General features: G+C 35.7%; 1 protein-coding gene across 16 annotated transcripts in view; it reads right to left on the bottom strand.

The window, feature by feature from the left end:
* The window catches only part of il12ba (interleukin 12Ba), a 166,240-nt gene that overhangs the window by 53,485 nt on the left and 86,312 nt on the right, over positions 1 to 26,443 (bottom strand). For 12 of the 16 annotated variants that reach the window (XR_012389483.1, XM_073921341.1, XM_073921348.1 and 9 more), the window contains one exon: positions 3,382 to 3,644. Coding sequence is in view for 11 of the 16 variants with exons in the window: in XM_073921341.1 (XP_073777442.1) it covers positions 3,382 to 3,447 (66 nt within the window). In the remaining 5 variants the exon portion in view is untranslated. Of the gene's footprint in view, positions 1 to 3,381; positions 3,645 to 14,785; positions 14,857 to 26,443 lie in introns of those variants that run through there. The other 4 variants (XM_073921342.1, XM_073921349.1, XM_073921338.1 and 1 more) reach the window with 2 other exon arrangements.

The following is a 26,443-nucleotide window of genomic DNA, read 5'->3' as shown; positions in this document are numbered from 1 at the left end:
TCAGCAAAGATAAATGATAAAGGAAAAAATATTCCACCGTGACCTTCATACAACAAAAAGAAAAATGGTGAAATCTGTTGCTTTGAACAAAGATGAACCCCTGGGACATGAACATGTCCAAAGATGAAGAAACACCAAAATCCTGGATGACCCTATCAAATTTTCTGAACGCTCACGATTCAGCTTCTATCAAGGGTATTTAAAAATATGTTATGCCTGTTTAATATTTTATAGCTTTGACCAAAAAAAAAAAAAGTTTATCTTAGTTGTCTTGCCAATATTTCAACAGTTGGTACAGTTTGTTTTCTTTTTTGCAGCACACGTCTGTGTCTCTATCAAGTTCAAGATTCAATCCACCCAGTTTATTTCCAATCACTCAGCATTAGTCATCCATCTGTCCCCTTCAAACTCACTCTTTCACCAATCTGTTAACCATGCCAAGAATCCAACTTAGGGCAGGGCAATTAATTAAAACCAATTTTCATGCGCATTTAAACCTTTAAACTTTAAATCTCGCATTTAATATTAAATCTCCAGCACCTGCTTTCAGATGGAGAAGCATTTACCACATATTCAGAGTTTACTGAATAATGGCAGACGATTTCATATTGCAAGAAGATAATCATTCTGAGCGCATGAAAGCTGTTTGCATAGCTTCTCTGTGAACTACAGCTAAATACCACATTTAATAACGTGTTTTTTTTCTCCAAACTCATCTCAAAACTTTAGTCTAAAAATTAGTCTAATGTTTAAATGAATCAGTATAATAAATAAGTTCAGCAGTTAAGTAGAATTGTCAATTTTAGTCACATTGAATCAATAAAAGCAGTTAAATAGTTAAATAGCTATTGCTATGGGATTTCCTGAGAGGGCTGGGCGATTCATTGAAAAAAATCCAAAAGGACATTTGAAAGCTGCGCCAGAAAAGCCTTGAGACAGCATATTCTCCATTACATAATATATATATATATATATATATATTATTAACAGGATATACAAGAGTTATTTTATTCAGAAGAGATACTACTGCTTATTTTAATGCTTAATATGCTTTTAATATGAAAAACATAATAATAATTATATTTAATTTAGCTTTATAAGTGCAAGTTATTTATTTTCACTTTTTATAGGAAAAATAGGTAATCTTTGAAGTAAATAATCATATACTGTATAGTAAATAGTGTGTGTTTCCTTTAACTGTTTTAAAATCAGTAATTCACCTTTCATTCAAAAATCTCTTACTTGTAATATGTGAGATGTTTACTGTACAAAATCTGTCAGTAAACTATGAGGGCAAATAAAGAAAAATAAATAAATAAATAAATAAATAAATAAATAAATAAATAAAAATAATCGTTCATTAATCAAAATCAAAACTAATCAAGGTTATGATTTTAGGCCAAATCGCCCAGCCCTATTTTCTTGGGTTTCTTCTTTATTAGTATTTGGAGTTTCATAAGAGAGCGCCCTCTGGAGGTGATTTACCACTGATCACACAACAACCATGACAATCAAAGTTTTTTGCTAATTTCATTTCTATTCAACCCAGGCTCATTCTGAAAACGCACCCATCAAAACATTTTTATATTAATATAAATACATCCCAAAATACATCCCAGCTCCAAATACATCCCAGAAGGTACGTTTTTTGCAGTTTTTATATTCGCAAATCCACCAGAGGCCACTGTGTAAATTTTTTTCAGATCTCAAATGTCTCTCATGAGTGTCATTCGCGCCTGCTCTTCTTGTGTAAATCCACCAGAGGTCACTGTCAACTGACTGACTGACAGTAATAGGAAGTTTGGATCCCTTTACTGACTCGGACCTTTGAGTCTTGTTCATTGAAATGAACAAATCTTTTTCGAGTCATTTTGTTCCTTTCGTGCGAGTCATTTTGTTCCTTACGTTCATTTGCTAAAATATTATTAAAATGTTAAGAGTTGCTTCCAAACTCATCTACAACCAGCCCAAACGTTGATCACACAACAAACAAGTCATAACTAGAATGCGATAAATACAGAAAAAAAAATCATTTATTGTTTACCAAGTGAGGCTTCATGGTGGCGCAGTGGGTAGCACAATCGCCCAACAGCAAGCTGGTTCGACCCCTGGCTAGGTCAGTTGGCATTTCTTCGTGGAGTTTGTATGTTCTCCTTGTGTTGATGTGGGTTTCCTCCGGCTGCTCCGGTTTCTTTTTCCGCTCTAAATGCTTATGATCTTTCACATGATGAACGAACGACTGAAACTGAAGACTTAAGAGAATGAATGAATCAAATCTTTTTCCGGCTCTGACTGCATATCATTGGCATCAGCCTTTCACGTGATGAACGAATGACTCAAACCCGATAGAAGACTTGAAAAAAGAACTAATCTTCTACTCTACCTGCACACATGTGCGTGTGCACAAACAAAAGAATCACTCCCTGAGAAGACGAATCATTCTCGAGTTGTACAAAAGATTCGTTCAAAATAACCCATCACTACTGACTGACTGACTAAGTGATCGATTGACCCACCCTCCTCCTTCCCTAAACTCAACCAATAGCATTTTCAAAAGCACTGACTAAGCCGCGCACCCACTTGCCTAAACCCAACTGACAATGTTTTCAAAAGCAATTCAAAAAATGAAAAGCCCCTTGTTTTTCACCATGTTTTCAGGTTTTACCACATTCTCACCCTGTTATTTACTTGTTTTTTTATTTTTTTGGCTTTTGTTTTTGTTTTACCTACTTTCTGGAACTGTTCTTCACCAGACTTGAACCCCGTCATCCCAGTCAACTCTTTTCTGTGTCTCAAGTCCGCCAATGTACAGTACATGGCGAGCAACTGGACAAACTGCTAACAACGGAAAAGCCGTCCATATGGAAGTAAGAGGTCAGCTACTACATCAAAAATGAACAGCGTCATACCACCCAATAGCATTAACGTTAAAGCCAAAATGCAGCCATATGTACTTCTGGCTACATAATTGGCGATATCCAGAAATGTATATAGGGTTAAGTTAGAATGAGCCTACGTTGTTTCTATTTATTGTGCAAACCTAAGTAGGCATAATTGCCTAGAATCACAACATCCATACATCTATTCAACCTTGACAGGAGGATAAGTGGGGATAAAATCAAAAAGTTGAAATAACCAACACTGACCGCCATTCTGAACATTGCAGAGCCTGTATTTAGCCAGCAGATTTCTCAATCAATCCACTCCATATAGGAGCTCTGCTTCATCTAACAAGCTCTCCATTTCATCAGCTCTCCTTTGTTAAAAAGGAGGATTGGGCTGTATTGTTCACATTGTACTAATAGTTATGGAGCGGGATGTGTTTTCATTCATTGGGCTTCTCATAGGTTTGCACAAATGACATTAGCGAGGGATTCTTACCTTGCTCATGCTGTGCTTGTGTAATGGTGCGCTTTGATAGGGTGCTGTTGAGATAACAGACAGCATTCCTGTAGATAATGGCCAGCCACAGAGGTAACCGAGCACTTGTGCCGAATGCCTGGTTTCTTCTGCTGATGATGATATCTGCTATGCTGCTGGGAAAAGGTTATTTCCATCTGCTTGAAGTAGAGAAGCTGCGTCCAGCACTATCTTTCTCTCTCTCTCTGTCTCTCGAGGCACTGTGTGTTTTGTCAGATTGGATTCTGAGGGAAAAAACAGGCCATATGGCTTTTACTGCGCAAGACAAACAAAAGGCTCATTTATTTACTAGTTACAAGAGTGAGATATTGATCACTAGAGGTGACAAAAAAGCTCAGATTAATGAGCTCATTAGAAGTTTGTTAGCAGGACGGACATTTTTATCATCATTTAATTCATTTAAAATGAGAATTATGGCATTCATTGACCCTAAAGTCATCCAAGGTGTATATAAATATATGCCTTTTCTATTTAAATTGCAAGCAACCAGAGTTTAGTTTATAGTGATGTTTTGAAAACAAATTTCGACAGAAGCATGCGCAAATTTTTCAACAATTCTAGCACATCATTGACAATCATTCTATTATCAGCATTAGACCCAACCCCCCGTAAATACCAAACTCGTCCTATCTGCATTATCTCACGACTTCATCCCTCCACCACCCCAACACTATCTACCCAGGGGGGAGCATTCTGGGGCCGGGCTAGACACCTAACTCGAACCCCAACGTCTCTCTCTTTCCTGATAAGGGGACTATCATGAGTTGGGGTGTCTTTCCGAGCTTCTTTCCCTGGACAACACAACAAATATTCTTTATTCTTTAAATATCTGCAGTGCTTTCCATACATAGATTTTACCTGGGCGGGCCACCCAGGTATATTAACAGCCGCCCAAGTATATTTGATGTGTTTTTTTTTTTTTACCAATATTATTATGCTTTCACACTTTTTTCGTATCCGCCAAAAATAACCAAACATACGCATTCGATTAAATGGTGGAAAATCTTTTCTTGTGTTACACAGTTTGTACTGCTCATTGTGTGTGCACGAGAACTGTGAACAACACTTCCTCAGACAGTCTCACATGCTCTGCATAAACCCACAGAGATGTGCATTTTTGCGGCTGATGTTTCTAAATCTTCTAAAATGTCCAGGAGTCGACTTTAGCTTTCGCTTTCTATAGTTCATGCATTTTTGCATAACAATTTTAATAAGAACTACATTCTGCTTGTCTTCACAGCCGACAGGCTGAAAGAAAAAGTAAATTCATTAATCTAAACGAAAAAAAAAAATTAACTTGTAAACTCAGAAATGGCAAAATGACATGTAAACTGCAAAATGAACTGCAAAATATATGTACAAAATGGTCAATCAACTCATTTGCCTTATTTAAAAAATCTACAGTTTTTAATATAATTATTAATTATTTTAAAAATATAAATTTTTTTCATTTATCCTGTAATATATTTCTTGTTTGCTGTATATGTTATTAATTTAATAATATTAATAATATATTACATATTTTATACATGTGTGTGCATTATAAATGCTTTGGCAATACTGTACTAAATGTCATGCCAATAAAGCAATAACCTGAACTTGAGGGAGAGTTTTATTTCAACAGCCTTTTTAAAAACTTTAACTTATTGAAAAGAAACAGTGTATAAGAGTTAAAAATTAAAATATAGTCATTAAAAATTAAAATATAGTTAAAAATCACATTATTTTTTGTGTCATGTAACCATATATGTGCCGTGGGTAATGGCTGCATTTTCCAATCTGGCTACCACCGCAAGTATATTTCAAACCTGTGGGAAGCACTGCATCTGTAATTGTGAACTTGTGAAATATCCTCTTCAAAGCTTTGTAATGGCAGTGCATGGAGTTTTTGAATCTCCAAAAAAGTGCATCCATTTATAATAAAAGTAATTAGCGTATACACCAAATATGTTAAGAAATGCCTTCTGAACTAATGTGCATTTATAGATAGTGATAAATGCAGTTAAAACGAGCTTGTGTTGGGACACTTTTTGGTCTGAGAATTTTAGATCCACACTGGCCCACTTTTGCCATTTACTGTAGATAATGTATAAATAAACTGATACATGAGCCCAATCCTAATTCTACCCCTTAGCTCTTCCCCTTACTCCTTATTTTGCACGTTAATGTGAAGGGTTAAGGGTGTCCCAATTCTTTTTAGCGTGAAGGCGTAGGGGAAGAGTTGGATAGTCCTTGAAACAGAATACACCATCAGGCCTTGCTCAGTGAAAATCTGCAATTTGTATATATATTTTTTTAGATGAGCCAAACAATATTAACAAACTCTAAATGTGAACATTAAAATTAATACTCAATGTTAATGTTTTTACTTTTCTTGAATGGTGGTTCCTGAGACTGACACCTTTATAATCATGACACGTCTTGAATAGGAAGGAGTTTATGCACGCTTTTGACAACTGTCATCAAGTGTTATTTGATCAGTTATGTCATTTTATATGCAAAGATGACATTGATATGTCTTTGTTATGCCAACTTGACATAAACAAATACGTCACGATCTGTCTTTGTCATAGCAACTTGACATCACAACGACAACATAACTTGTCATGAATCTGTCATACACATGAGACCATTGTAATTGTGTCTGTGGTCAGACAAACTTATCCTAGGAAAATTCATTTGTTTATTATATCTGTACTCTTAGTCCTTGGTTCTTTTTAAGGTCACAAATGGAGGATTCTAAACACAGGTGTAAACTGTTTCTAGCTTATTAACGTCAACCTTAGGGTAAAGAACGTAAAAAAAAATGCTTTCATAGTGTCACCGTTTAAAGTACAATGTGTACTCAAAACTGTCACAAAAGACCAAATCAGACCCCCCCCTACTGATTTCCTTGACCGTCAACCACCCCCCACCCCCACTGAGCGGACCGACTTCACCAGGGGCCCCGTCAATAATCCGTGCAGGAGGGCCCCCGCATTTTGCGCTATGCCACTGGCTATAATATGCTACAAATCATTGTTGCCATCTACATCCTTGTCATTTGTTTGAAAGCAAGTGTTTGTTCATTCAATAGCACATGTTCGTCATACTGTTTGTTGTTCCTGCAAACGTAGAGGGTGAGGACATATGAGGGAAATCTTAGCACAAGTAGTCATTAGAGGCAACATCTAAAGGCATAAATGTTCAAAAGAACAACATTTGTTCGAAACAGAAATGCTTTGTATCATTTTCAAAGTCTTTACTGTAACTTTGATTCGTTTAATGCCTGCTTCCCAAATAAAACGTCTTACATTTCTTTGAAGACTAACTTTATTGCCCTTATTTTGAATGGTATGAATATATCCACTACAGGGCATCTGATGCATCATATGAAACTAAAAATCTGTTCCAACAAAATTAAAAATAATGCTTCAGTGTTCTTATAAGTATCATTTGAGCTATTTAATGGTACATTAAAAGAGAACTTGGGCGTTAGCACACTGACGTTATTATAATATGTCTCCTGGCATGACGAATATGATGTTTGTGACTAATATAACATTAGCATATCAGGCAATTTTCTAATGTCCGCCCATCAAATGTTTGCTTCGTAGATGTTGTGATGTCTATTTTAGTGTCTGGAGCCACATCGACCTGATTAACAAGGTAAACTACTCCCGGAGGCAAAAAGAGTATCTAACCGCTTTGCATTCCCCTGAACAAACAAACACACACACCGGATCTCAGTGGAAGAGGCCCTGGAATGCAGCAAATGCACTTCAGTGATGTTATGTATGGGAGGATCTCATGGGGCGCAGAAACTGACTGTCACATTCACTCAAACGTGTTGATGTAAGGAAACACATGAACAAGAGTAAACACTAAAACAAGAGTGAGTTAATATTGGAAGTCTATGAAAATAAATACTGTGAGAGAGAGGAATTAATGTCAGTTTAGACCCAGGTAGCAAAAAATTCTGGCCCAGATTTGCCATAAATCTGGCACAGCAGGCATTTACCTGGCATTGGCATACAGCACGTGGGCCAAACATGGTCCTGGTTTGGTCATCTTTAAGACAGCACACAATACTTGGGCCAGATGTTAAATGTAGTATTTGGCCCAAGTTAATAATTGATATGTGGGCCATGTAATTTTTTTCTTGACCCACATTTAAAATACATTTTTATTATTTTCAAATAAAGAAAAATGTTCTACCAATCAGGTCGCTTAGAGAAAAAGCACGCCCATAGCACAACTAAAGTCAGGGCTGGAGTGGGACTCCTTTTTAGCCCTGGAGTTTCAAGCCTTAGACCGGCCCACCTCAATTCACGCCTGACTAAATTAAAATAACGTCATTTCCAATTCAGTTTCTAATGACACTATCGCGTCTTTTTCAAGGACACAGCTGCTTTAGAACTTCAAATATTTTTCATAAATATAAGAACATTAAAGGGTAGCTAAATGTCCAACACTATTATTTAAAACATCACAATGTCCTTTCCTGCAATATCTGAAAATATATTCTGTGCAAAATTCTTTTTAAATATCCAGTTCTTTGTAACGCTGGTCACTCAAAAAATAAAAATTAAATATGTACACTAATATAAGTAACCCAAACAATATTATATGTCTTAACACTAAAAATAAAAAAAAATTTAAAAATAAAAAATTACACAGGTGAGGTTTAAACTCAGGTTGGCGGTGTCGTAACACAAAATGCTGACCACTGGACCACAATGACACTATAATGCCAATACATTTGGAATAACAAATAATCTTAATTAAGATCAATATTTTTCTCCCTTTTAGATTTCTGATTAAGTTATGTCAGATTTATTAATGTAGTTAATCATCTGATTTTCATTGAGCAGGTGTAATATTCATTAATCTTATTATTATTTAAATTCTTATTTTTACTAAGGTGCCGCTGTTTGGGGTCGAATGATAGTTACGTCATCACTAACCTGCAGGCTGCATTGGGGCTCATGGGGCTGCGAGAAATTAAATGAAAAGAGTGGAGCTGCGGCAAAATAATGAAAAAAAAAAAAGAATGAGGCTATGGTCAAATAAATTAATTAATAAAAAAAGGTGCGACTGCTGAGAGTGCAAGCAGCTAGGGCAGCCTTGCGGCCAAAAAAATGCACCAGACCACCGGGAATTCTCCCGGTCCTCCCGATTAGCCAATCCGGGCCTACCTAAAGTGCATTAATTCATGGGTTTTTCAATTTTATTGCAGTCATGACACACCAGCATAACTGGCCCAGTTCAGGCTTAGTTCTGGATTATTAACTTGACTGAGACTTGGCCCAGATATGGTCCATGTCTGGTTCTTGTCTGGAAGCCAGACTTGGTCCAGTCATGTACTGTAATTCACTGTGGCATGTGGGCCAAGCAAAAGCTGATTATGTGGGCCAGAGCTGGGCCAACGATATTTTGCTATGGTCATTGTGTAATTCTAAAAAATAAATAAATAAATAAAAGAATAACAATTTTAGAGTTGTTCACTGATAGAATTCAGAGGAAAATTGTAAGATTTTGCATATAATAAAAGCTCCAAATTGAAAAATATAATATAAACTTATAAATCTGACTCCTTGTCCCTATTTCTGGGTTTAAGTTTCATAGTTTGTTTATATCTTGCATTTTAGAACTCATATTTCACAATTCTGGTTTCCTGCTTCTCTGAATTGTGGAAAAAAAAGTCTCAGAACTGAGAGGAAAAACTTTTGATGTGCCACAAATGACTCAACCAATAATGATTCAACAAATAAGATCATTTGTGGCAAGCAATTTTGATGCCAGAAATGCAAGATATAAACCCACAACATGCTTTTTTCTTTCGCTTCTGGGAATTGTAAGCATGCATCTTGCATTTTCAGAATGCAAAACTCAAAACTCTGACTTTTTCTTCTAAGAATTGTGGGGAGGAGTCAGAATACTGAAATTTAACTAATCCGTTTAAAGACAGAATTGAAATGTTCACACAAAAAAACAAGCCTAAAAGGTCTCTAATCCTTTAATACATAATAGAAGTGAGTGGCAGCAATTAGTTCAGTACATTCAAAAACACCACTATGTGACCTTCAGATCATGACTGAACTATGGCCAGGCAGTGAATTTATAATTGCTGTTAAACATTTATCTTCATTATGCAGTGTTGCTGTCCATTTGCTTGTTTTGCTTATCGCAATTGAAGCTGCATGCAAGTGTGTTGCTTGAGTTGTTAAACAGAGCAGCTACTGTTCAAGCAGAAAACAGTTTATCATTTATTGGCAGCAGAGTGCCGCTGGCCACCACGGGCCCTATGACTTGATGAAAGTGATAAGAAGTGAAGACCAGAGGGGGAATCGCAGATAAAAGTGAAGAGGGAGGGGGGGGTATTGAGTGGCGCGGGCACTTGATAGTGTCTCTGGGGCACTCCTAAATGTATAGGCCCTAAGAATCATCCTAAACCAACACCCTCATCAACCACCCCCCCACCCCAGCGGCGCCCCTGATTGGCAGCAATGCACTGTAAAATATGATCTGCAGTAACAAAGAAAATAAGAAGCAAGCTAATCCTCCTTAAACTGAGTGGATGAAGAATATAGTCAGTTTAACTCTAACACTTCAATTAGACAGTTTTAGATACAACCCAAAATCAAAAAAGGTTGGGACAGTTTGGAAAACGCAAACAAAAAGGAAAGTAGTGACTTCTAAATGTACTAGTTTGACTTATTAATTTGACTTCTAATTACTTCTAATATGACTTAGATTTCAATGGAGACAATACAACAAACATTATTCAACATTTTTCTCGAGATTTATTCATTAATTTTTTTAATAAATAATTCCATATTCCAATTTTGGTTCTTGCAACACATTTAAAAAAAAGTTGGACAGTAAAGTATGTAGCACTTTGTAATGTTGCTATTCCTTTTTACAACACTTCAAGGATGTTCAGGGATTGAGAAGACACCAAGTGATGAAGTGTTACATTTTGCCTCATTCTACCTGCAAACAAGTCTTAAGGTGGGCAACAGTACGAGGTCTTCGTTGTTGCATTTTGTGCTTCAAAATGCACTACACATTCTCTATTGGAGACAGGTCAGGACTGCAGACAGGCTAGTCAAGTACCTGTATCCACTTCCTCTACATCCAGGTCTTTGTAATGTGTGTAGAATGAGGTGTTGCATTGGCTTTTTGAAAAATGCATCGGTGTCCCTAGAAAAAAATCTCCATGTACTTTCAGCATTAATGGTGCCATCACAGAAGTGCATGTCCCCTTTGCCAAGGGCACTGACACAACCCCATACCATGACAGACACTGGCTTTTGGACTTGTTGTTGGTGACAGTCTGGATGATTCTTTTCTTCTCTGGTCAGGAGCACACAGCATCCATTTCTTCCAAAACAATACCTGAAATACTGATTTATCTGACCACAGTGCACATTTCCACTGTTTGATGGTCCATCCCAGATGCCTCTGAACACAAAGAAATTGACGGCGCTTCAGGACATGATTAACATAGGGCTTCATTTTTTGCACATTACCATTTTAACTGGCATTTGTGGATGTAACAACATATTATGGTACTTGACAAAGGTTTGCCAAAGTAGCCCTGAGCCCATGTGGTGATATCGCTTATAGAAGTATGATGATCCTTAATGCAGTAACACCTGAGGGACTGGAGATCATGGTAGTTCGGCTTGTGTTCTTGTCGTTTACGCACTGAAATTGGTCCAGATTCCTTGAATCATTTAATTAGGTTATGCACTGTTGAAGGTGAAATATCCAAATGTGTTCCTATAATTCTTTAAGCAACATTGTTTAAAACATTTAAATAATTTGATCAAGTATTTGTTGTCAAAGTGGCGATCCTCTGCCCCTCCTAAAGAACTAGACCTGTCTTGAATACTTTTGTACCAAATCATAAGTACAATCACCTGTTGACATCACCTGTTTCAAAACACATAATTTTTTTATTAATTTACCTGATTACTAGCCCTTAATAGCTCCTGTCCCAACTTTTATTGGAAAGTATTGCAGATCTCATTGAGAGAAAAGGATGTATATTTACTAATAAAATGAAGTTGACCACACAAAACATAAAAAATACTGTTCATGTTGTCTGCAATAAAATACAAGTCAAAGTAAATTTGGAAATCACTACTTTCTTTTTATTTGTGTGTTTTCCATACAGTCCCAACATTTTCTGATTTGGGGTTGTATATAATTACTTTTCCATTCAGGACATGTGCAAACTTGTACTATATGATCTGGAAGGGACACTGCGTGTTTATACAATGAACAATACATATGTCAACATCACATACAGAACATGAACCCTAATCCCAGACCTGTGGGTCTGAAAACAATGCTCATGTCAAACTACTCACGTACCGTAATTTCCTATATGTACTGTCAATACCTGCATTGTGTGTACTGTGTATACCATAAACTGTCATGCGAATGTAAAAGCATAAGTCGTAGTCCTGTGTGTATACTTAACTTGGTTATGTATTTAAAGTACAAAATATGAGTTACATTTAAATAGGTGGTAATCACATGCTACTTTGGAAAAATATGTTCTTTCGCAAAAGGGATTTTGTTTAATTTTATTTAAATCTTATTTATTGTATTAAATATTATGATTGTAATAGACTATGAATGTATATAGCAATTGGTTTGATTTTCCAACTCTGACACACACAAAAAAACATAATTATGCATGTATTCAAGAAAACTACTATCAGTGTCAAGCAATTCTCATTAAAAGATATAATTTTTTTGTAAGTAGAAAAACAAAAAATAGGCTTAAATTATATATTAAATTATATACAGTAAGAGATATAATTTCAGAGGGCATTTGTACCCAAAGGGTCTAAAATGATACATTAAACATATGCATTCCTAAACACAACAATATTATACCTTTTTAATTTTTTATCACTATATCACAAGTACTAAAGTAAAAAAATGTATTGTTAAGGTACCAATATGGACCCAATTATTTCTGCAAAATGAGAGTAAAAAATTGGTATTGTCCTTAAAAAAATCACATAACAGCTGATTACATCCTGCATACTCCTTTTGAAAAAATAATAATTGAATATATATAAAAATAATCGCTCCAAATGTGCATACATGGTACTGTATGTGCAAACTGACTTTTAATTTCAGTCAGCCAGCCCCAGGTCTTTTGGTTAATTGTCATCCCATACAAAATCGCCACATTTAAGATCTGTTTCTTAAAAAAGCAATATTCACTAATTGGCTGAGATACGATATAAGGTGGGTATCTGACCAAACAAGAAGCACTGCATTCAATTATATTTTGCCGCGACATCTCTTTCAAGAGTTCCCACTTTGCTGAGGATTGATTATGAGCAAGTTTGGTATGCTGTACTGGGAGAGAGCCCTGAGCTCAAAAGTTCCTTGAGCCCTGGGCTCCCTCCCGTTTGCAGGGCTTTGAGCTCAAGTAGATCTCTACAACTCCCCCCTTGATAAGAGCTAATTACTAAAATGATTGCTATGAGGAGATATGCTGCTGAATCAGAGTTTGACTGTAGTGCTAAATTCAGATTGATCAATTCACTTGTAGTGCATGCTTTTGAAATGTGGTAGGAAACCGGAGCACGCAAGCATGGGAGAAACATGCAAACTTTACAGCGTCAATGCTGTAAAACCAAGGGCGTAGACGTACTTTTGATATTGGTGGGCTTATTTTTGCATACTCACTTACCACCACATACTGTACGAACACATTTTTGCAAGTATAATATTGCCATTTATGCACTTTAAGCTAAAAGATGACTTTACATGTCCATGTTCTTTTCCTTCTCTGAGCGTGCAAACAGAACATGCACTATTTTGCGCTTAAAAAAATTAAATAAATAAATAAAATTAGTAATAAAAACAACTTTAAATCAAGCATGTCTTATGGTGCAAATGTAAATTTACATGGCTTTACTTTAACAGAAATGAATGCAGATTGTTGTTTTTTCATAAGCACCATGAAGGCCAAAATTGAAACAAAGTTTTGATTAATTGCTCCTCCATCAATAGTTACTATTATGGTGGACTTGTAGTAAACTTAACTTCAAGTGACATTTTTCTTTGAAATGTAGCTGCTTATGTCCATGTCTCACCAGTCTTGCACAGTAAACCTGACTGGAAAATTCAGACAAAGCATTACTTTTATTTTGGAGGCGATTAAATTATTGGCGGGGACCTTTTAATAATTAGTGGGGACACGTCCCCTCCATCCATGGTAATTCTACACCCTTGTGCAAAAGGAACTTAAAGTCACGTAAAGCTTTCACCAGAAGTTCATCATTTGGCTGAAAAACACTAGCTGTGCATATTCCATTGGCTTTAAATGCATAGTGTTGCCCTCTGGAACATCATTAAATAGCAAGATATAAGCAAGTTATGCATGTATTTAAGCATACAGTTGAAGTCAGAATTATAAGCCCCCCCCCCCCCCCCCCCCCCCCTTTGAATTTTTTTCTTTTTAATAAATATTTCCCAAATGTTTACCAGAGCAAAGAAATTTTCACAGTATGTCTGATAATATTTTTTTCTTCTGGGGAAAGTCTTGTTTGTTTTATTACAACTAGAATGAAAGCAGTTTTGAATTTTTTAAACACCATTTTAAGGACAAAATTATTAGCCCCTTTGAGCAATTTTTTTCTCTCTATATTCTACCGAACAAACCATCATTATACAATAACTTGCCTGATTACCCTAACCTGCCTAGTTCACCTAATTAACCTAGTTAAGCCTTTAAATGACACTTTAAGCTGGATAGAAGTGTCTTGAAAAATATCTAGTAAAATATTATTTACTGTCATGATGGCAAATATAAAATTAATCAGTTATTAGAAATGAGTTATTAAATCTATTATGTTTATAAATGTGTTGAAAAAATCTGCTATCCTTTAAACAGAAAACAGGGAAAAAAATAAACAGGGGGGCTAATAATTCAGGGGTGCTTATAATTCTGACTTTAACTGTATATCAAAGTTTATTATTTATTAAAATTTTTATATAATTTTTTTTTATTATGCTAATGAAAACCATGTCCTATTTTTCATTTTGGTGTTTATTAGTATTCCAAGGTAATCCAAATGATATAGATAGTAACTCTACTAAACTTTAGTAATCTCAAAAATAAATTATCAAATGACTTTATAAAGTGTGTATTTTGTCACTGGTATTAAAACACATTTTAAAAGTAACCTTTCCAACCAAGGTTATTGTTTAAATTGACTTACAAAAGCAGCAGCAAACTCTCATAAGAACAAAAAATATGTGTAGCACACAACGCCAGTTATACATAAAAAAAGAAAATGGAAAACAAGATTTTTTTTAATAACATAAAACTCACCAGGAAACTTACCCATTAAAAAATCCATTAGTTGAGTGCCTCTGATATTTCTCAATGATTCTGTCACATATTTCAGCGGGATCCTGCCCAAAAAAAGAAATTATGAACTATTTGTTGATCCCAGAGGCCCTAAAGCTGGTAAAGCCATTAACTCAGCAGGGAGTTGAGTTGGTGTTAGTTGAATAATTTACTTTTTAAAGCGCTTATGTAAATGAGGCAGAATATGCATAGAAAAACTAAAGTCTAATTTTTCTAAATATACAGTATAAGGATAAAACTGTAGTTACCAACATTCTTCATATGATTTTTTGTTGTTGTTTTGGAGTGGAAATAAAGTTATATACAATACACAAAGTTGTATTTTAACTGACATAAAGGATATGGCAGAAAAAGTTTATGAAATGGCTAAATTTGGTGATTGCTAAAGCATTTTCTTTGTTCACAAGTTTCTTGACAAAAAAGAAAGAAAGGAAAACTCATTAAGCAAGATAATTTTCTGAAACTCTTACCCTGATACTAACATAAACTTCCATTACAGAGTTTACAATAATGATACCATATTTTAGATATGTCATATTTAGCAGTGCATACACAAAACTTTTCTTTTTTTATTAAGATATTTCAACAAGTACAAACAAAAAAGGCAAAGACTATCAGACAAACAAACAAATGTAAGGTGAAAAAAAGGAGGCAGAACTCTCTTGAAAAAAAATCAGAGTTTATGGAGAAAGGGTTAGAGAGGTTCCCAAAGTCTCCTGAATTTGTTCTGTTTGTGGTAGAGGTCATAAGTTAATTTTTCCAAAGGAACAAAAACTGACAACTGAGAAATCCACATGAAAAGCTGTAATTTGAGAAGTAGATCATTTTAGTAATATACATGTCTTAGGCAGAAATGTAAGAGTTGTAAACAGAGGTTTGAGCTCTGAGTCAAAAAGGTCTTCAGGAATGTCATTCAACAAAAAAAAAAAAAAAAAAAAAAAATGAGGGGGAGAAAATAAAACCTTTTTCAATTTTCTCCTGGATTGCAGAATGAACTCGTCTCCAAAATGGTTGGATGTGAACACATGACTAAAATACATGAAAAAATTTGCCCTTACAAGTTTTGCACTTAAAACGGAGGTCAGAACAAGCTGGGAATATTTTATACAGACAAAAAGCTTAAAATTGTGTTCATGTATGGAAATTTTGGTACACTTTGGAAAAATCCCACATGCACATTTCTAATGCACCTAACATCAAAGTTAATCTTTCGTTCCTTTAATTATACTGTGAATCTTATAATAACTCTGTAATACCAAATACCAAAATAAAAATCTCCTTATCACATTTCATATGATAATAATCACTTCAACAAACTTTTAAAATGAGTGATTTTGTTTGTCATTGTTTATTTCAAATGTATTTTGGCAAAATAACTTAATTTTAAAATGCACTGTAAAATAATGAGGAGTAGGGTGTACTTGAAAACAACTTGAAAAAAAGGCTAATAATCCAAGTAAAAGAGTTTAAGTGAAATGCATTTAATAAGAATATTAAGTAAAATTTTTAAGAAATTCCAAGTAAATTCTTTTGACATTTGACTGTGAAAAGTGATATATTTAAATATAATATTACTATTATTTAAATATAATATTACTATTTACAGATTTTTTTACAGCATTTGTTGTATATCATTTATGAATAATGAAAATCGTCAACCAGAATTTTAATATTGTGCATCTATATGAAATCCCACGTTCTGATCACCTGTCGCTGCATCACATTGCACATCATTTTCAGAGTGAACAGACCAATTACCACTAGCAGGAGTCTTGTTGCATCAGCCCTGGATAGGACACAGTATTTGAAAGATCTTCGGAGCTGCAAATCCATTTAAGAGACAGACTTTGTTTTAGATTAAATCAAAACCATGTCTTGTCACTTCTCAGTGAAATGTGAAGAAGGTAGGCTCTGATGTAATCACAAATTTTATGCTCATCATTATGCACTACATGAGTAGAGTCGATACTTCAGTATTGTATGGGGTGAATCAGGATGCATTAGTGTTCAAACGATTAATGTGATGTGACCACATGTGTCCTTGACCAGCTCTAAAAGCGATTTCTGAAGTGGACCCCATTTAGACCGGTATTTATTTGTTGGACATTTGAATGAATGCCATAAATTTCTGGTGCAAACTGTTTTTATAAGACAGAAAGGTTTTAGTTTACCTCAAAATGAAATGTCAGTCATCGATCGCTCTTCCTCATGTCATTAAAAAGATTGACAAAAATCTCTCTTATTTGATTCATTTTCTAACTCACTTTTTCTCACTTTTGAAAGTCTATTCATCCAAAACACTGGCACTTCAAAAAAAACATTAGACAGCCTAAAGCTGCGGTCACATTAGAGTTTGAGTTTGTGAAATTCTGTAGTACGGCACTGCAAAAAGAGATTAAACAAGATGATAAGACATTAAAAAAAGCAAGTGATGGGTCCATATTTTAAATTTCTGTCCAGAGAAGTCATGTTTTGATCCTTGATTGGCCTCACGCAATTATGTGATGCGATTTCGCAGGTCAGAGTTCACCAAGCTTGAACTTTCCAACACATCGAAACGTGAAACTTGCTTGCGTTTCCAGTCTGCTGCATTCGCATGCGTATGAATGGAAGTCTATTGGGAGAAAAGTGCAGTGTGACTGCAGCTTAGTTCGTATGGATTTGTTTTTAGATGTGTTTAATTGAGCCGTTCTGAAAAGATAAAATTGATTTATGAAATAAACAAATCAAATGAGACTTTTATTAATTTTTTTGTTCAATGAACAATGTTTGCATTTTTTAGATTTGGTCATACAAGTTCAAGCAAGCTTGCTTAAAGGGCACCTATTTTACCCCTTTTTCAAGATTTAGGATAAGTCTTTTGTGTCTGTAAACACATTTTCAGATTATTTATTATACCTTTGTGTATATAGGAAATGTAAGCTGTTGGTACACTGTAGCTGTTTTTGTTGCCTGTGCCTTTAATGCAAATGAGCTGGTTTTCCCCACTCACTATTCCCACTTACATGTCCTTTTCTTGCTGCGTCTCACGCATAAGCAGCACAGTCACACACGTTTACCTTCGCACTGTTTTGCATGGCAAAAGTGACAGGATACACGTTAATATCCACAGCTGTTTAGATATCCGTTATGATAACACACAAAATAAACCTGATTTAAAGTCCACAAACTGAGATTTAGTCTTCTTTTATAATTGTACTGACATGCAGCTGTGGTGATGAATTACGTAGTGGTTTTAATGTCTTTATTACAAACATGCACTGTTTTAAAAACTTTTTTAAACTTGTAAAACTCTTGAGGTGCTGCTAATTACAGAGAGCTGAACAGATCTTTTAATCCCAGTTGCATGTCTTCTCTTATGGATTTTATTATACACGTTACTATGGAGACATGTTAATACGCAGCAGTCAATTAATGCAGTGGGCGGAGAAAACGCACTCTAACATCACGTCACAGCAGGCCTCAAAATAGGAGAGATTTGGATCCTATTTTAACATGAGAAAAAAATATATATATTTATTGTGTTTATATCACCCCAATATGACAGTGGACACACTATACCTACACACAGTTCTGTGCAAACAGCTTACAAAAGATGATTTTCATCATAGATGCCCTTTTACATGCACCATAGAGGATTATTCTTGCATATGATGCATTACATCTAAGCTTGCAGATGAACCAATGAGGTTTGTTCTTACGTGCCTAGCAGGTATGTTTGAGCTTCTGCTTATATTCGCATATTAAAGTTAATACACGAAAGCCTAAATGAATGCTGTTCATTATAAAGTGATTATGTCTTTTCAGAAGCTTAAGTTAAACTGCATGACACATTTGGATTTTTTTTCATCTACTTATAATCAAGATTTGTATAAATAAACTTTTACAAGGACAACGCAGGGGCGCAGTAGGTAGTGCTGTTGCCTTGCAGCAAGAAGGTCGCTGGTTCAAGCCTCGGCTGGCTCAGATGGCGTTTCTGTATGTAGTTTGCATGTTCTCCCCGTGTTCGCATGGGTTTCCTCCGGGTGCTCTGGTTTCCCCCACAGTCCAAAGACATGCGGTACAGGTGAATTGGGTTGGCTAAATTGTCCGTAGTGTATGAGTGTGAATGAGTGTGTGTCCCAGAGATGGGTTGCAGTTGAAAGGGCATCCGCTGCATAAAAACATGCTGGATAAGTTGGTGGTTCTGCTGTGGTGACCCCGAATTAATAAAGAGACAAAGCCGAAAAGAAAATGAATGAAAGACTGAATGAACTTTAACAAGAGGTTCAGCAATCACATTTACAATGTCTTAAATTCTGATGAATGACAGTGGGTAAAAAATAACATAATTCATTTATGGGGTAACAAAAGCATGTATGCATATTATTATGTATTACTATTTAATCATATTACTAACCAAAAGTTTGTCAGCACTATATGAAGTGAGAGGGAAAAAAGTCTGATTATGTTCTTCAAATTGATTAGACTGTTCGGTGTTAAATGCAGATCAATGAAAAACGTTGCACTCGAACACCTCTGGATGCTTTGACATTTAGAGAGAGATAATTGAAGGTCAGTGATATGACACATCATTTTATCATTGCTGTAAATGCAAGGGTATAAATTAGCCTGATGATATTTCTGAAGACCAATCAATGACCATTACACAGACGCTTTATGGACTCTACACCACTAAAGCAATCAGGATCAATTTAGAGGCTTAAACAGAGTGCCGTGAACTATCCTTCAATTCATTAACCCGGCTGAACATAAGACAAGCCTGCTCTAAATTCAATATTATATAAAGTATGCTAGCGACAGGAATGCACAATAGACAAAAGAGCCCAATGTCATCCTCAGTTACTGTCATTTTGTGTTTATTCATTGTTGTTAAATTCTCGGCTTTATATTGACAATTGTGTGCATCCCTAAATTATCCCCAGTAGTATCTTGCAAAATAAATAAACAATTATCAAACTTTGAATACTTAAAACAAAGGTGCCATAGAATGCACTATTAAAATATTGTAAATGGTTCTCTGATTTCTATAAGTCATGTGGCCTAGGAAATTGCAAGAATTTACCCAGAAAGGGTTTTTTCAGCCCTAGGAATTTGCCCTAGTTTGGTTACATCTGGTTAGTTTTGACCATATTTGGGAGGGTCATGAATATTAATAAGCTCTGCAGCTCGTGCATCTGAAAGTAGCTATGTTTCCATCTACCTATTTTAATGCATATTTTGGACATGCACATAAAAAACGGTTTTAAAAATGCTGATAATTTGATGTCAAAAATTATGTGCGTAACTGAGTACGATAAACTTTTTATTCGATAACAAAAGATGCACATAAACTATGATTGAAACTTTTCTAACGAACACATTCCAGTATGCGCATTAAAAAAAGTCATGTGATTTTGTTGTAAGAGATCATGTGTTGATAAAAATGTGAGTGAATGGATAAACCAGCAGGCTGACCACATTTTAAAACATCTGAAATGTTGTTTTGGTCATTCTAAAACATCTTAACCATTTCAGTATATGTTATTATATCGTTAATGACCTCCATGATCAAAAGTGTCTGTGCTGCGTCTCACGCCTTCAAACGGCACAATGCATTCATTGCGTGTCAACATTTGTCTTCTGAGGCGCTAGCCATTTATTAAATAAAGAAAAGATTCACGCAGCATTCATCTATACGAAAGGGAATTCAGTTTTACTTTTGATATCTGGCGCCAGTTAATCAGGAAGTGACGATTTTGTTCTCTTTGACTTTATATGAATGTTTTATTCACTCGTCTCCTATGCAATATTTCTGTTTTGCATATAAATTGAATTAGCATCCTAAGATATAAACATAGCTAGTGACTAACAGTAGTTGCATTTAGTGAGTTTAATGTATCTGAAAACAACTTTTCAGATTTGAACAAATTTAAATGTGTTTGTTACCTTATTACAAACATAGTCAATTTCACAATACACATTTTTAACTAACCAAAGATATATTTAAACAGACTGCACTCCTCTTCAGGGTGACACTGAATAACTTTACAGTATGTAAATCCTGCATTTTGCATTCTGATGAGCTGTGAATGCTTACTAATCATGCATGGCTGCCTGCTTCAAAACTGCTCTGTTACTCTTCTTTAAGGCCTGTCATGTGTTCAGGATAATAGTTCTACACACTGTACATAAGTATAACTGTATTCAACACTGTACATTTGTATGAATCAAACTTAAATGAAAACACAGGGAAATTATCATTGTTGTAATCTCACTAGGAAATGTTGTGACCAATCAAATGCTTTCTGGGACTTGCATATTAATGATCCTATTTGGATAAAAAAAAATGTAAAGTTGGGTCATGTTTTGTTCAAATTGGCTGATTTTGCACCAGGATTTTACAAACACAGGATTTATACAATACACATTGTATAAATCCCTTGGATGTATTTATTATTAGTGAGTATTTATTGTGTGTTTACTTCCAATTGGATGTGGTTATGTTGTGTGCTTGTCTGTATATATGAAATATTATATAATCAATTAGTCCTGACAGCATATGTTTAGTTTATTGCAACTTATTAAACTAAGTTAATCATGTTTTAACTTAATTTTATAAATTACGCAAGTTTAACAAAATAAAAGTTCAAAGGACTCAAATTTAAGGCAACCAGGATTTTTTACAGTGTGAGAAAAAGTAAACAATGGTATTGAGGCTTACGGTATATCTTTCCATATGCTAAACTCATTATTCATGCCTATATTGCCTAGGTATCCAGATTTTCATTCTATGGCATCTTTAAGTATATTCAAAATCATGTACTTATATGTGAAGTGGACGATGGACAACTAAGCGCGGATCCAAATGGAGTTTATTATGCAGAGAATGGTCAGGCAAGCAACAGCCAACACAGGAGCAAACAGATGTCTACAACAGACAGATGGTCAAAAGGTAGGCAGCGGACAGGGTAAACAAAACAAAGCAAAGCAATGTTCAAACATGAAAGCAAGACAAGAAAAGGAAAACGTATTGTAATGTTCACTAACAGTATAACAGGACTCAGCCATGAAGCATGTGTGCGCGGTGTATAAATAGTCCTTGCAATCAGTTCTGAACAGCTTTAGCTGTGTCTATTTGCAATCGTGGGGATCTAAACCAGGTGTGTGAATGATGGTGCATAACTGGATATGTAGTTCTTGTGAGACAGGATTGTAGTGCATGTTTATGTGAATGTTCTCCAAAGATCTATGAAGATTAGATCACTGGTGATTGTGACACTTATGTATTTTAAATAAAACTAAAACACTTCAATATTGGTAAAAAAAAAATATTGCTGACATAGAAATGAACAGCTAATATGTTATCATAGTATCTGTGCTTTTACTCAAGTACTTTTAGGGTTCTTTATTTTCACTGACTTTCATTTGTAACAGTCAAGATAAACACTTGATACTATGAAGGATTCATTAGTTTATTGTTCTTATTATTTTATACTTGCACTATAATTTGTAGGCTATTTTGATAAAGTGTAACAGTCATGTCAAAAGAGGGCTTTTGATGGCTTCAGTAGCTACTGAAAAGAGAGTAAAAGCCATGCACCCCCACTATATGCACAAACATAATGACAGACACAGAGAGACTGAACGAAAACATCAAAAACAACAAATCAAGAAGCTCTCTCCCATGCCCAGCGAAGCGTGAAATGGATGTTGGGCGTCTAATCGCCTGCTAATAGGACAGTCGGCTGTAGAAGAGATACAGCACAGACAGGGATTCAGGTTTTAAAGTCACCCTCCACATAACACAGCTCACGTCTTACACAATGCTGTTATCTCCATCTCTCGGCTCGCCTCAACTGTTTCTGCAGATGGAGGGTTTTCTCAAACTCAGAGATGCTTATTTCCTTCCAGACCCTTTGAAACAGGAAGCCGCTCACAGGCATTGGGTGGGTATGGGTGTTAAAAGCATGCAAATTGTCGCTTATAGTTGAGGCAAACAAAGCAGCAGGAATTAAACGTGCGGAGATGACAGACTATGTTATGGAATTCATGCTGTGAAAATGTTGACATGATAATAATTCCTGTCAGCGAGAGTGGGCCGCTGTCCAAGTTTCAAAACTACAATAGGAGAGAAGGCCTTCCTTACTTACGCAAGTAGAAGTTGTATAATTACAGTCACGACGTTAGTTATTTCTAACAACATCAAAGTATCAAATATAGTGCTCTCAATTTGATGCTAAGGTCAGTGATTAAGGTTTTTGAATAGATTATTGTGGACTCTAGACGGTCATGAGAGTCTGTCTGTGAAAACACAGAGCACTCAGAGAAGTTTGATAAACAACAAGCTGAGTTAAAAGCTGTTTTATATGAGTTTAAATTGTTTCGCCACAAAATGGTATCAACTCTCTTAGCAAGTAATAAAATATTTACAACTTAAAGTGTGGTTTATTTATAAACTAATTTCAAGAGGATCACGTGCTTATGATTGATCACAGCTGGTCCCGCTTCATCTAACACATGATGTGACAGATGAACCCTAACTCACAATAAACAACAAGAGTTTCTCACCTCAGTCATCTTTGTCTTGAAGAATCCCCCCTTCACCCCTACTCCTCTTCCCCTTTACAGATATAGCGGCACAGTGGCCCAGTGGTCAGCACTGTTGCCTAACAGCTAGAAGGTTACTGGTTACTGGGTCCATACCAGGCCAATCAGCATCTCTGTGCAAAGCCTGCATGTTCTACCCGTGCTTGCGTGGGTGTCCCTCAGGTTCCCAAGCTTCCTACCTTCAAAGACATGCAACATAAGTAAATTGACTAATCCAAAGTGCCATCATAGACAAACTCTTAGGCCCCATTTACACTGTCAGTTAAATGTGACCCAATTCAGATTTTTTCCTCATACGTTTGTGACGCAGATCAGATCTCTTCTATGACCATGTAAACACGAAAAAAGCGCATGCGTTCATTTGTAGAAATAAATGTGTGGAAATAAATCAGATATAAATTGGATATGTGACAATGCGACTATCATATAAACAGGCAGATCGGATTTACTGAACCATTCTATTTTGTATGTCATAAAACCTGCGACAATGGGTGTACCTCTCTACTTTGTGAAGTGTATTTATAAACTAATTTCAAGAGGATCACGTGCTAATCATTGACTTGACTGGCCTGAGTCAAGCTAATGTACGAACCACCAATCAGACGATTCCTAACTCAGTATAAATAACCAAAGCATCTTACCTTTAGTCATCTTCATTTTGAAGAACCCCCCTTCCATCCCCCCTCCTCCTCTTTTTCCTCTATTGTGCAGCACGGTGGCCCAGTGGCTAGCTCTTTGGCCTCACAGCAAGAGTGTCTCCGGTTCGGGTCTCTACCCGACCAGTTGGCATTTCTGTGTGGAGATCTCATGAGCTCAGGGACAGCATGCCAAACTAGCTTATTACCAATCATCAGCTAATAACTCTTGAATTTATTGATGTAAAAGGAAGAGCTTGTATGGAGACGTTGACGCTGTAAACAACAACAGGAAACATGGAGGAGGAAAGTGGTATGTGGACAAGCTTTGACACAGCATATCAAATGTTAGTTTGCTCATTCTAAAATTTTCAGACCCACTGCTTGTTATTAAAGCCTGCCACAATTTGCTCTCATCAGCTCTGAGATGTCTTTTGTACTCACAAATTCCTCTGAATGGTGGAGAACACCATATATAAACCATAGGAGCAAGCGGCGATGATGGCCCGTTCCCCCTCCTCAAAATCATTTTAAAGTTAGCCGAACTTCACATATTTCTTAGAGCTAAAAGCAAGACAATTTCTTCCATTGTGGCTAGTGTGGAGCAGATGCTAGAACCCGCCTTCATGCATGCGTGATGTCGTAAATTGTACGGCCAGTGCAAACGCATGAATCAGATATGGGTCACAATTGAAAGAAAGTGTAAACGAACAGGCAAAAAAATCAGATATAGGCAACTAATCGGAATTAGGCATAAAGACCTGACAGTGTAAACATGACCTTAGTCAGCTACTGTATCTTTCATAGCAATTCCTAATTCATTCACCAGAACAAAAGGGGAGTTCTCGAGACCTACCTGAGCTCAAATTCCCCTCTCGCCCTGCAAATTGGAGGGAGCCCCAGGCTCGAAGATATTCTGAGCTCTGGGTTCTCTCAAGGGACAGCATGCCAAACATGCAATACTAATATTATCAGCTAAGTGTGAACTCTTAAAAACACAATTAAAATTTATAACATAAACTTTTAAAAATTGCACGTCCTTTATTGTCAATGAGGGCGTGCAAAATTAAAATATACCCATTATAAATAGCAAAAGATTCTTAATAATTATTAACATACAATGAGCAAATCCTCATCAAGAAACAGTTCAAATGTATCTGCTTAATTTGCATTCCTTTTAGGATTCACTGGCAATTTGGTCATATTTTACAAGTATTGCTAGTGGCACTGGCAACCTTTATAAAGCTCATGAGGTTTACATATCTGTCTGTCTGTCCGTCTGTCTGTCTGTTTGTGTTTTAGTTTGTTTCACTTGTTTTAGTTGATTAGATTGTTAGAGTAACATATCTTTTTTTCTAAAATAATGTTTCTCACACTGAAAAAAAGTCCAGTGAGTTGCATGGAAACCCATTTATTCATTCCTTTTTTTCAGCTTAGTCCCTTTACTTATTTGGGGTCGCTACAGCAGAAAGAACCGCCAACTTATCCAGCATTTGTTTACGCAGTGGATGCCCTTCCAGCTGCAACCCATCACTGGGAAACACCTATACACTCCCATTCACACACATACACTACGGACAATTTAGCTTAGCCAATTCACCTATAGGGCATGTCTTTGGACTTGTAAGGGGAAACCAGAGCACCCGTGAATCTGGCATATTGTTGGTTGATGCACACACTGTACAGTTGAAGTCAAAGTTATCAGCTGTCCTTTAATTTTTTTCTTTTTCTTTGTTACATTTTTTTTTCTTTTGGAGAAAGACTTGTTTGTTTTATTTAAACTAGAATAAAGCAGTTTTTATTTTTGGTATCACTTTATTTTGATGGTCCCTTTAACGCATTTTGTTGAATTTGAGTTACATTGCATCTACATATCAAGTAATTCTCATTAGATTACAGGTATACTTAGTGTTAGTGTAGGTTGACATGTGCTGGCAATATTTCTTATAGTCAGTTAAAATGTGGAGAGTATAAGAATAGAGTGGAGAGTATAACATATGTTTACACAACCATTTTTTTCACGTACAGGCCACATTGTCAGAATTATTTACTATTATTTTTGTTTAAACTTAAGTGAACTAAAGTAATTCATCAAAGGTCAACCACTTGTGATGCACTGCAGTCTGCACCTTATCACTAGCCTGCAAACAAGAGATTTGTGATGCAACAGTATTTCAGCAGCATGCAGATTTACTGGCGCAAAGTGGATTGACTGTTCTGAATACCTAAACCTGATAAATAAATAAATAAAACAACTTCAAAGCAAACAAATAAAGAAACAGAACTATTTTTTCTTCAAAAGTGCACTGAAGTTACAAAAAAAAAAAAAAATTAATATGTCTGAGACATTTCTGAAATAAACAACACAGGTTCTTTAGAGATACGTGACTCAGTCTATGCTTCTGTT

The sequence above is a fragment of the Danio rerio genome, chromosome 14, assembly GCF_049306965.1.
Source record: "Danio rerio strain Tuebingen ecotype United States chromosome 14, GRCz12tu, whole genome shotgun sequence".
Lineage (NCBI taxonomy): Eukaryota > Metazoa > Chordata > Actinopteri > Cypriniformes > Danionidae > Danio > Danio rerio.
The sequence above is the reverse complement of the archived record's forward strand: the minus strand, read 5'-3'. Positions and strand labels throughout refer to the sequence as shown.